Source organism: Hermetia illucens, chromosome 3 (genome assembly GCF_905115235.1).
Source record: "Hermetia illucens chromosome 3, iHerIll2.2.curated.20191125, whole genome shotgun sequence".
In the NCBI taxonomy this organism is placed as follows: Eukaryota; Metazoa; Arthropoda; class Insecta; order Diptera; family Stratiomyidae; genus Hermetia; species Hermetia illucens.
Window position 1 is genome coordinate 41,065,241 of NC_051851.1, and position 12,400 is coordinate 41,077,640.

The 12,400-nt window shown below is 40.5% G+C and overlaps 3 protein-coding genes across 3 annotated transcripts in view; 2 read left to right on the forward strand and 1 right to left on the reverse strand.

Moving 5' to 3' along the window:
- LOC119653107 (steroid hormone receptor ERR1) overlaps positions 1–12,400 on the reverse strand; it is a 246,955-nt gene that overhangs the window by 226,759 nt on the left and 7,796 nt on the right. The gene's annotated exons all lie outside the window — the stretch shown is intronic.
- On the forward strand, positions 1,822–2,369 carry LOC119653112. Its single transcript, XM_038057634.1, has 2 exons — positions 1,822–2,024; positions 2,085–2,369. The coding sequence occupies exons 1-2, from the start codon at positions 1,892–1,894 to the stop codon at positions 2,279–2,281; spliced, it is 330 nt and encodes a 109-aa protein (XP_037913562.1). The 5' UTR covers positions 1,822–1,891; the 3' UTR covers positions 2,282–2,369.
- LOC119653108 lies at positions 9,421–9,981 on the forward strand. The gene is made up of 2 exons (XM_038057629.1): positions 9,421–9,637; positions 9,698–9,981. Exons 1-2 carry the CDS (start codon positions 9,436–9,438, stop codon positions 9,892–9,894), a joined length of 399 nt encoding a protein of 132 aa, XP_037913557.1. The 5' UTR covers positions 9,421–9,435; the 3' UTR covers positions 9,895–9,981.

A 12,400-nucleotide genomic window follows, 5' to 3' on the forward strand; every position in this document is an offset into this window, starting at 1 on the left:
CACCGTCGAGGCATACTTTCCACTAGTTTTTCTGCATATTCTACCGGAAAAGACCTCCAAATTTTCCGAATTTGTCGAGAAAGTTGATGTAAATTACATGGCTTGCGTCTGCGAAGCTGCATTTTCATCAGAGCCCACACATTCTCTATGCGATTTGCATCCGGTGACTGAGATGGCCAATCTAAAGTGACAATTCCGTTTTGCGCCTTCCACTCGCTACACGCTCGACTCCGATGTTTCGGATCGTTGTCCTCTTGAAGGATCCAGCTTTCATTTTTCTTGATATACCATTGCTTAGCAGATGGTAACAAAGCTTTTTGATATATTTTATTCATTTTTTCGGCATTTAAATTCTCGATAAATAAGAACAAAGTACCGAAACCTTTGTTTGAGAAGCACCCCCAAACATGGACCTTGACGGGGTGTTTAACAGTCCGTTGAAGCATCCTACTGGTGGAGGCTGTCCAGGCGTGTTTGATGCTCGGAAATGCCCAGAAGGAGGATTCATCAGAAAAAATTACGTTGCTCCAATCGCGGTCCAAGTTTTCCTTCGCCCATTCCACTCGTTTTTCAACGTGTTTTGCACTCAACATTGGTTTTTCCAAAGTACTGCGATATTTCAGTTTATTGGCAAGCAAGTGCCTACGAATCGTTCCGTAAGATATGTCAACACCTTTTGCTTTCAATTTCACAGCAGCTCCACGTAAAGTCAAAGTTGGATCTTTCGAGAACAATGCGAGAATCTCTTTTTCGTCTTTTTTTGAGACTTTGCTTGCACTTCCGCGATCAGGAAAATCATCAACGCTACCGACCTTTTTATAGCGATTTATCCACTTGCTAACGAACTGCTTCGACTTTCCCATATATTTCGCAGCAGCAGTTTGCGTTAATTTGGGTCCTTTTTCATGCAAACATAGAAAGATTGCCTCAAAGCGAGAGGCGTAAACAGCACTCATTTCGAAAAACCACTCAATTGAAGACTAAATTTGACAGAGAACTGACTTTTTACAAAAAGCATGAAGGACTGAGGTGCCCTCTATGTCATAGAAAAAGAAACAGGACGCTCTGATTTTTTATCTACATGTAACAGTGACCACGCTCTTATGTAACAGACTGTATGAGTGATTAAACAATTCTATTCAAATATTGGACCGATTATAAAGTAAATGCAACTGATTCAATTCAATCTAAGCTATTGTGGCTCATCCAGCATTTCCTCCCGCAAACCACTTATAAACTACTAGAGAAAGTATGAGGCAACTGACAACTGATGGTGTACATGACTGCAATGCTTGTTTAAGTTACTAAATGATGGAACGAGAAGATTTACTGGACAGACTGAATTGGATAACCATTGGAACACAAAAGAGATTATCGATGAGTTTATTGCAAATTTTTGAGTATTTGGAAATAATGATGTTCAACGAAATTCACGTGAATATTCTACCGTGGCTCACTTACAGATTTAACCTCGATGAGCACTGTGACAGTCCATATCTCGTTTTAATACGTTAATGAAAGAAAGTGAAAGTTCAAACGTAATGAATTGTCGTGTTAGTTGCTATTTTCGTAGAAACCCTGTAAGCATATACTATCACACAACTTTTTCTACTTCATAAAAAAGATAATCCAAACCAATATATCTGGGAAATCAAATTCTAAGGTGCATTTATTTTGATAAGATTAAAGTACAATCGGTGTATCACCCAAAGTATGTGAATCAACCTGGGAACGTCTACGGAGAATTCAAAGGTTATTTCCCAAAAATCGTATGTCTAATAATCTTTAACACATTTGAGATAATAATTAACTATTTAAACAAACCGCCGCTGGTCATCGACATTCAATAGCAACTTTCATTTCCAACAAGCACAACAGTAAATACAACAAAATGTCTCTCAAGTCTGATGCAGTTATTGAAAGGATTCGTGTTCGATTGGGTAAAGTTGACCCCGCCAAACGCGAATTAACCAACATCTATAAGTGCAGGATAACCGTAGGAGAAAAAGTGATTAAAACATGGAGTGAGTTTCATGATTGCAGTATTTTTGAAATAAAATTAATCTGAAAAATTTCTTTTGCAGTTATGGATTTGAAAAATGTAAATTTGTACGAAGGAGATGGTGGTGCTGAATGTACTCTTGTTTGTGATGATCAAGCATTTGCAGATATGGCTGATAAAAAGATGGAACCAAAGCAAGCACTAGAGAAAGGCCTACTCAGTGTTGATGGAGAAATGGAATTAGCCATGAAATTGCTTCCTTATATTGCATCGATTTAAGTGATGTTTTAGCTTAAATTATGTCTTATTAATAAGACTATCTGAATGATTATGAAGAAGAAATTAAATAAACGTATCTTAAGTAGAATGAATCTTTTTACTAGCAGCCAAATGGCTTGGACACTTCATGAGTACGAAAAGATGATCATGGATAACTTTCAATTTTGTAACTTTAGTAAAGGCACTCATTAGAGTCGCGTTTTCAAGATATATTTATTTCAATAAACAAGAACAGTAGAAATGTATCTTCAGTCGTGACAACTATACGATATCTGTCAGTTCTTTTGATCTACAGGGTAATACTCTGACGCTATATATATAATATACGATTGTGTATATTGGGTGTGTGAATTAATTCTTCCTATTTTTATGTTAAATCAAATGTTCATTCAAAATATATGTTACATAGAAATGTTACGCAAAGTAACCTACATCTGCAACTACAACCTACGCTTATCTTTCAGGCAATTTATGGATTCCCTGTCTAAAAAAGTTCACTTCTTTTGAGATGGTCCATTGATCAATGCAGTTTTCGTAATCGTAATCTGACGGAGATAACTTGATGAATACGGTGGGCAGGGAAGGACTTCCCAATACTGCCCTTCCAAGTAGGTTTTAACAACAGAAGCAACATGTGGTCTGGCATTGTCATGTTGAACAATTAATTTGTAGTGTCTGTTCACCTATTCTGGACGGTTTTTAAACAGCTCAAACTCATTAGTTGTCATCTGTATCCATCACTAGTAATATGTTCACCTGTTTCCAGTAGCCCATAATGCACCACAAACTTATGATTCCACCAGATACACAACATATCCTTACCACAATGAATATATGTATGCTTTCATTGCGATGGACCTGGTTACCCCGGCTTAGCCCATGCGTTTTGCGTTTAGGATTCTCGTCGTAAATTCATTTATTTGATCTTCAGTAATAATTCGATGCAAGGAATCCTTCCTTTTTAAGGTTTTGTGTAAAACAAAATTCTATGTTAAAGGGGGGTTCCCATATATGCAAAAGGGTGGTGTACATTTTTTTTCCCCAAATATAGCCATGTGGGGTATCAAACGAAAGGTCTCGGTTAGTACTTTCCGAAGATGGTTTTAGTTTTGATATTTGGTGGAAAGGTGGGGAGTGCGGAAGGTCGAAATTGATGCTTTTTTTACTGATTATTAAGCGTTCAACACTGGAATAACCCTTGAAGAAATAAAAACTTCTCCCCGAGCATACCTCTCCCCGTTGAGATATGGACCAATAAAATAATGTTGGAAAAGGTATGCTGCAAAACATGGATAAGGGGATCCAATTCGAATCTTAGAATTATTTATATATAGCTAAATAGATAGACCCTGATCCAATATAGATTGTTGCACCAAGGATTATTATTAAATAGAGACGAATCTGATTCTGATGTTGGACAAATGTCAGCATGATGAAGAGAAATCATAAGAGAATCTCAAATTGAAATTGAACATAACTAGCGAAAAGGAAGAGCACAAATAATAAGAATAGTACAGAAACAGATAGCCGGGCTTATATTCCGACTTTCGTAGGGGAGTGACTCTCCCTTTTCAAGTTCAAAGGGCTACCAACCCGTATAATACTATCCGTTTGAATCGGTTAAAGATTAGCTTTCATCCTTTCTATTCTTTCAAAAGGATAATATAACTGTAGCTGTGTGTGAGTGAGTAGTTCTATTCAAAAGTTAAACCGGTTACAGATCATCATCATCATCATCAACGGGGCAACAACCTATATCCAGTCTAGGCCTCTCTTAATAACGAACTCCAGACACCCCGGTTTTGCGCCGAGGTCCTCCAATTTGATATCCCTAAAAGCCGCCTGGCGTCCTGACCTTCGCCATTGCTCCATCTCAGGCAGGGTCTGAATCGTCTTCTTTTTCTACCATACATATTGTCCTTATAGACTTTCCTGGCTGAATCCTCCTCATCCATACGGATTAAATGACCCACCCACCGCAATCTATTGAGCCGGATTTTATCCACAGATTTCGTCGTTCTGTAGGCTACGGAATCGTCCATCTTCATATAGGGGGCGAACAATTCTTCGGAGGATTCTTCTCTCGAACGCAGCCAAGAGTTCGCAATTTTTCTTGCTAAGAACACAAGTCTCTCTGTTGGCTGCCAACAACCGTGCGCGGATTTCATCATCGTAGCTGTTATCGATTGTGATTTTCGACCCTAGATAGGAGAAATTATCAATGGTCTTACAGCTGTAGTCTCCTATCTTTATTATTTTCGTTTGACCAGTGCCGAGATCTCCCGCTGATCGTCGCCTCATCTGGATGAAGGTAGACTTTACATCTCGGGTTGTTCTGCCCATAATATCAATATCGTCAGCACAGGCCAGAAGTTGGATGGACTTGAAAGGGATGGTGCCTCTTGCATTGACATCTGCATCGCGAATCACTTTTTCCAGAGCCAGGTTAAAGAAAACGCATGATAGGGCATCCGCCTGTCTTATACCGTTGTTGATGTTGAATGGTCTCGAGAGTGATCCTGCCGCTTTTATCTGGCCTCGCACATTGCTCAGAGTCAGCCTAATCAATCTTACCAATTTCGTCGGGGTACCGAATTCTCTCATTGTCGTGTATAGTTTCACCCTGGGTATGCTGTCATAGGCGATTTTAAAGTGGATGAAAAGATGGTGCAACTAATCAATACATTCCAAGAGTTTTTCCATCGCTTGCCGCACAGAGAAAACTTGATCTGTTGCTAATTTACCTGAAGTGAAGCCGAGCGCGCCGATATTTTGGTTATTGAGCAGTTCCTCAAATTACTCAACCCATCATTCCAATATGCCTCATTTGTCGGAAAACCTTATTTTTTCTCGGCAGGATTCATCCTGCTGACTTGTTGGCGAAACTGCTTCGCCTGGTGCGGTTGCTCCCTGTACTTTTCGAGTTCACAGATCTGTTGGTTCCCCCAAGCTTCCTTTTTCAGTCTGTGAAGTCGCTTCTCCATTCGATGTTCTTTGAAAATGCAACATTACTCGGTATGCGGCATTCTTCCCTTCCGTTGCTAGCTTAAATTCATCGTTGAATCAGCCGTTCCGATTTTTCTTGCGACTGGGGCCAAGTATGTTTGTGGCCATATTAATGATAACGCTCTTCAGGTGATTGTGAAGATCATTTCTTGATGCTCCGTCTCCAGGACATCTGTTATCTGCGGTTATTGCAGCATCCACTTCCCCCTATAAGTGTTACCGAGGGCTGTGTTGTGAATGGCTCCAGCATTCTCTCTCACCTGATTTTCAGAGGGGATTGTAGGCGGTGTTGTAATTCGAGACCGGAGCGCTTTGCCAACGAGATAGGGATCTGAGTCTACATTGGGACCCCTATATGTTCTTCCTTTCATCAAGGCTGAGAGGAGGCGGCGTTCAATCAGCACGTGGTCAATTTGGTTGAAAGTGGTCCCGTCTGGAGAGGGCTACGTTTGGTTGTAGACACCTTTACGCGCAAACCACGTACTTCAACAACCATTTCGTGCGACACTGCTAACTGAATAATCAGCAGTCCATTATCATTGATATCCTTATGTAAGCTATAGGAGCCAGCGTAACGCCTGAATACGGCCTCCGCCCCTCCTTGACTGTTAAAATCCCCAAGGATGATTTTGATATCATACTTGGGAGAGGCTTCGAGGATCCGCTCAACTGCCTCGTAGAAAGTATCCAGAAAATGCGCAAATCGTTATTCCGTTTTCATAGCCGGTTCGTCGTTGTAAAATTCATCCTGTCCAAGGCTTCTTCGGTGGACTTGCAACTTGGATTTTCCGTGTAGCGTTGTCAACCATTCCCAACCCCCAACCTGAAGAATCAATTAATACAATTTGTATCGTTTTTAGACCTGCGTATGCAGTTTTTCATTAATAACCATATCACCAGGTGGAGATGGAGATAAGGTATAGTAGTAGAGCTGTTGGGATAGTTTCGGCAGGCGTTTCCCAGGTTTTGTACTCGATCGTGGGTACCAATCCACGTTTCACCCTTGGACCTATACAACCCTTTGAGCGCGTATATGCCAAAGATACTAATCACAATCCGTTATCAATGCTGACCGATTGGCGAATTTACAAGAATGCCAATCGGGAGAGAGAGATCTGTATCGACTTGTCGAAAGTCGACAATAACGCAGATTTTAACGGAAAAATTTTTTCATTCTCCATTTCCACAAGCTCTGTCAAGCAATTCCACCTGTCAGCGCCAGTGAATTCCAGGAAACAATAAAACGAATGAAATTGGGAAAAGTAGCAGGACCTGACAAAATCATATCTGAGCTGGGGCCCAGCATTGTGGCTCACAGTTCCAAAAGGAAAATAAAAGAAAAGTAGTCCAGCAGCATGTTCAAATTACTGTCCGATCCGGTTGTTGTTCCATACCATGAAGGTTTTTGAACGAACTCTTCACAACCGTATTCGCAGAAATCGTTCAAATGACCGTGAATCAAGTCGGGTTTGTGCCACTCATCTGGTACGCTCTACAACAACACCTAGTGCCAGAAGAAGTCGTGTGCTGGGTTAAATTGCTCTACCACGATCCAAAAAGTAAAGTTCGAAGTGTGGCACGTGTGTCAACAACGCTTCGTGTCTCTGTCGGTGTTACAAAGGTGATCTCGAGCAATGAATCTGAATAAAACTGAATTTTTGTTGATCGACCCCCTGGAAACCTGCCCAGAACTGAGCATTTTAAATATCTCGGGTCAATGCTATCAACCAATGGAGAACTGCGTTATGAAATTGCTTTACGTATTAGCCCCACTTGGATGAAGTGGCGTTCCGTACCTGATGTTTTTTGTGATCAACGTATCAACAAGCGTCTCAAATCTATAGCAGTGTTATCTGCCCAGTCACCCTTGATTATATTACTATATTATACGACTATAAAAGACCATGAATGAAAACGAAAATGTTGCGTTGAACTAGCGGCGTAACATGTCTTAATCACAACCTAAATGAATACCGTCTTCGGTATGGTATGGTCACGTAATTTGCGCTAGGGTGAATTCACTTGCTAAAACAGGTCTGAACATCAAAGCCGATGATAAGCACCCAAAAGGCCGGCCGAAATAACGGTGGCTTAATACGCTGGATGGGGAGTTGAAAGCTTCGCGACTGCGTCCAGATCAAGCATTTGATAAAACAAAATGGCGTAACCGATCATGATGAGCGGACCACGCTTGTCAATAAGACAAAGGCTAAAGAAAAAGAAGAATCACGTTCCGTTATCACTTGTACAAAAATATTTAGAAATTATTTCTTTAGCAAGAGAAGATTTTTTTCCTCCAGACATCTCTTCCTGCGATGTTCATCCTACAGTAACGACGGCAGCAGGATGGACGGCATACCCAAAATTACCATTAAACTAGCAATGGATCACAACAAACCTCCGCGTATGGACGGCATACTCAAAATAACATTTAACCTAATTGTGAAGTCTATATCAACTATGCTCGCTAAACTGAGAAAATATCTTTCTTTGCAGGTGAACTATTAATTGTAAAGAAGCATATTTTGTTGTTGTTGAAGATTTTCCAACTCGATGCTTCAAACAACCCATTTTGATACACATCCATTGGTCAATAGGAAAAATTTTAACGCAAGTAATTTATAGGAGACATCGTAAATTCTGGCCAACCATTGACACCATTCCATTGGTAACTAACTTGACCAATATTGCAGTATAGAAAATGAGTACGAGTATAAGCAACAAAATATTGTGCAGTAGGACCCCGGTGCTCAGAGGTGGCGGTGAGGAAGACGAGGCGACAACCCTGTCGGCCAAAGCAAAACCAAGTGGCGGAGGAAAACCTCCATAGTGGTGGCACCGGGAGACGCTGTACCCACTTTGGCTTGCCGGCCGTGATGCAGTAGGCGAATGCTCCAAAGACCTAATCAAGGCGATCAGACCCGAGTCTGCACGGAGACTCATCTGAAGTGACAAATTGATCACGAAACCTTACCAGGGGTATACTGGTACCATGAGAACCGAGATAGCCCCTGGACTCTCATACTTCGGGTGAACTTCCGTTGTATGTGAGTACAGCTCGGTTATTTGCAGTTGGCCCCCTAGTGGGAGCTTCAGGGGGGTGGTTGGTTATGCTCAAGCGAGAAGAGACCTTCGGGCCCCGGCGTGGTGTTGCGTTTCAACACGGGTGCCGTACTTCTTAGTTCGATAGAGATTTGGGTAGGTCTTCCATACACCAGTATGAATGCTAAGCCATGCACATGGTATAGACTGGTACCGTTGTTGCTTGTCACAGCGGGGCTCTGATTGTGGTCACAAAATCAATCCGTGTCTTAAGAAGACCGTGGGATTAAGTCATCCAGACAGGTGCTCACGTTAAACCCTCAACGACTTAACTGCAGTAAGACCCCCACTTATTGGGAGAATACTAACAAAGGTGGCTAGTCTGCTGGCTTGTTATATGTCTTATTAGAATTATAATAGAATAGTTATATTCGCTGGGTTCTCATTGAAACGTCTGTAACTCTTCATATGCACACACATCGAATCCTGATGCATCCGTAGAGGACTGTGCCCATTTATTAGGTCTACCAGCGCCTTCATTTTGATTCAATTCCTTTACAGGGCTTCGATAGTTTTGATTCGCCATCCAACCTGCAGCATGAATTTGCTGTACCTATAGTCCACCGCCGTTTTCCTTCCAGAAAATAGTATTGATGCCATAGTCACCAGAGTGAAAATTAGTTCTGTTCTATACCTGCACCTGTAATATTCATTAATTTTTAGAACCATCATTATCGACCAGTTATCTAAATGTATGCAGGGATGAAGTAGAACTTTCAAAAAGAGAAGGGTACGAAAGTATGAAATTGTCGTGATATTAGTTACTACTTTGCGAAAAACGTTTGAGATATAATATATTACAGTACAAGGTTTTCTACTTCATAAAAAGTCATTTAAACCTACAAGCTCGTATCTAAGAAATGAAATTCTAAGGTGCAACTACTTCGATAAGATTAAAATGCAATCAATATTTGATCCAAAGTATATGAATCAACCCGAGAACGTCTACAGAGAATTCAAAGGTTATTTCCCAAAAATTGTACGTGTATCATGAATGGTAATCTTTCATAACCACAATTTGAGATAACAATTTACTATTTAAACAAATGGCCGCTGGTCATCGACATTCAATAGTGACTTTCATTTCCAACAAGCACAACAACAAATACAATAAAATGTCTCTCAAGTCAGATGCAGTTATTGAAAGGATTCGTGCTCGATTGGGTAAAGTTGACCCCGCCAAACGCGAATTAACCAACATCTATAAGTGCAGGATAACCGTAGGCGGAAAAGTGGTTAAAACATGGAGTGAGTTTCATGATTGCAGTATTTTTGAAATAAAATTAATCAGAATAATTTCTTTTGCAGTTATGGATTTGAAAAATGTAAATTTGTACGAAGGAGATGGTGGTGCTGAATGTACTCTTGAATGTGATGATCAAGCATTTGCAGATATGGCCGACAAAAAATTGGAACCAAAGCAAGCACTAGAGAAAGGCCTACTCAGTGTTGATGGGGAAATGGAATTAGCCATGAAATTGCTTCCGTATATTGCTTCAATTTAAATCTATCTAGCTCCAATTGTTTTAGTAATAAGACTATGTATTTGTACGATTATGGGGAAGAAATTAAATACACGTACCTAAAGAAAACTAAATCTTTTGAACAACACAGTCAATGGTTTTTAAACACAGATTTTCTCAAAAGGGCAGTGGAGATAAAACCATCTCACTCGCCCTTCGTCTGACTGGTCTGTACAAAAATGGATGAAGAGATTTCAGTGGAGATTTGATTAGACGAACGCAAAATATATAATGTTCTTGTTGTGCTTTTCACATGTCGAAATGCATACTAACAGAATAGTGAACTATTTTAAACTCTGCATAAAGGCAAACTCGAACCCGCGATGATGGCAAAAATTCACAGCCAACGCATCTTCTCGGATCTGTTTTCTAATCTCCTCCTGTAACCTGCCAATATCTCTAAACAAAATAATCCTGAAACGACGAGGAATTTCCCGGATAAGTAAAAACAAAACTCCAGTCTATCCAAAGTGGCCATTAACCACATCTGTGCCATCTTGAATGGGTCGCGTACAATACGGGGAGTGACGTCCTCGACGTGCCAGAGTAAGTCGTTCTGTCTCCCTGCTTGGCAGGTAGTACCTTTGAGGAAGCCTCTCGGTGAAGGGCGAACCACAAGCACACTGGGAGTCATTGGATTTTTCGACAGCTCTGCCGACGATGATGAGGTGATGTGAGCCTAATTCTACCGAGGCAATAGTTGTAGTGTATATAAGGAGCCTTCGGGATCCTGGTCGGATAGTGTGCATTGAACCGAAATTAAAAAAACAGGTCATCCTCAGCGAGCATAAGTCTCCGAGGATACACCCGTTCCTAACTATTGCGGTCCGTTCATTTGCATATGATGCGGTTCAGTACATACATAATAAAATTGAAGAAATATAATGGAACCCCAATAATCCCTATCCCGATTTTTAAGGTTTTGTGTAAACACAAAACCTTATTAAAATCGGTTTACCGTCTGTCTGTCTGTCTGTCTGTCTGTCTGTCTGTCTGTCTGTCTGTCTGTCCGTCACACGCATTTTTCTCGGAAACGGTTACAGCGATTGACACCAAATTCGATAGAAAGGTGGGAACTGTGAACGCTCACGCATACAGTGAGTTACATCCTTTTACGTTGAATTTAAGGGGGGGGTCCCCATACATGCAAAAGGGGGGTGTAAATTTTTTTTTCATCAAATATACTCATGTGGGGTATCAAATTAAAGGTCTCGGTTAGTACTTTTCGAAGTCGGTCTTAGTTTTGACATTTGTTAGAAAGGTTGGGAGTGCGGGGGGTTGAAACTGACCATTCCTTTAAGGGGGCCATTCTCAGAAACTACCGAATCGAAAAATCTGAAAAAAATCAGGAGGCTGCCACTATATGGTGCCTGGGCTCCGAAATACCTTCCGTACTGATATCTGCACAAATAAAGTTAATAATAGTATATTACCATAATTTTTAGTAATTGGCTGCAAGACCCCCCTTAGGTTCATGTTAGCAACATGAAATTTCGCAATAATATAGGGTATAACATAGAGCACGATCTCACCAAGTTTGGTCGAAATACCACTATTATTAACAAAGTTATAATACGTCAAAGTTGTCACTTCCTTGTAAAATCAAGACTATGAATGTCAATGTCATCCGAAAGTGGATATTCTCAGATAATATATGCATACATTACGTGCTACGTACAAAGAAATACACAAAACCTTTCGTACCTGAAGCGTCCAGCTTCCGGTTTCCCGACTTGTTTGTATTTCCGGATAATTCGTACAAATTTACCGTTCCCCAGAAATAATTGTCTTTTTAAGGTTTTGTGTAAACACAAAACCTTATTAAAATCGGTTTACTGTCTGTCTGTCTGTCTGTCCGTCACACGCATTTTTCTCGGAGACGGTTGCAGCGATTGACACCAAATTTGGTGGAAAGCTGGGAACTGTGAACGCTCACGCATACAGTGAATTACATCCTTTTACAACGAATTTAAGGGGGGTCCCCATACATGCAAAAGGAGGGTGTAAATTTTTTTTTCATCAGATATAGTCATGTGGGGTATCAAATTAAAGGTCTCGGCCAGTACTTTTCGAAGCTGGTCTTAGTTTTTACATTTGTTGGAAAGGTGGGGAGTGCGGGTGGTTGAAAGTGACCATTCCTTTACGGGGGCCATTCTCAGAAACTACCCAACCGAAAAATCTGAAAAAAATTGAGAGGCTGCCACTATATAGTGCCTGGGCTCCGAAATACCTTCCACACTGATATCTGCATAAAAAAAGTTAATAATAGTATATTACTATAATTTTTAGTAATTCGCTGCAGAACCCCCCTTAAATTCATGCTAGGACCACAAAATTTCGCAACAATATAGGGTATAATATAGAGCATGATCTTACCAAGTTTGGTGGAAATCGCACTATTACTAACAAAGTTATAATACGTCAAATTTGTCGCTTCTTCGCAAATTCAATTCGCAATATCATCCGAAAGTGGATATTCCCACATAAT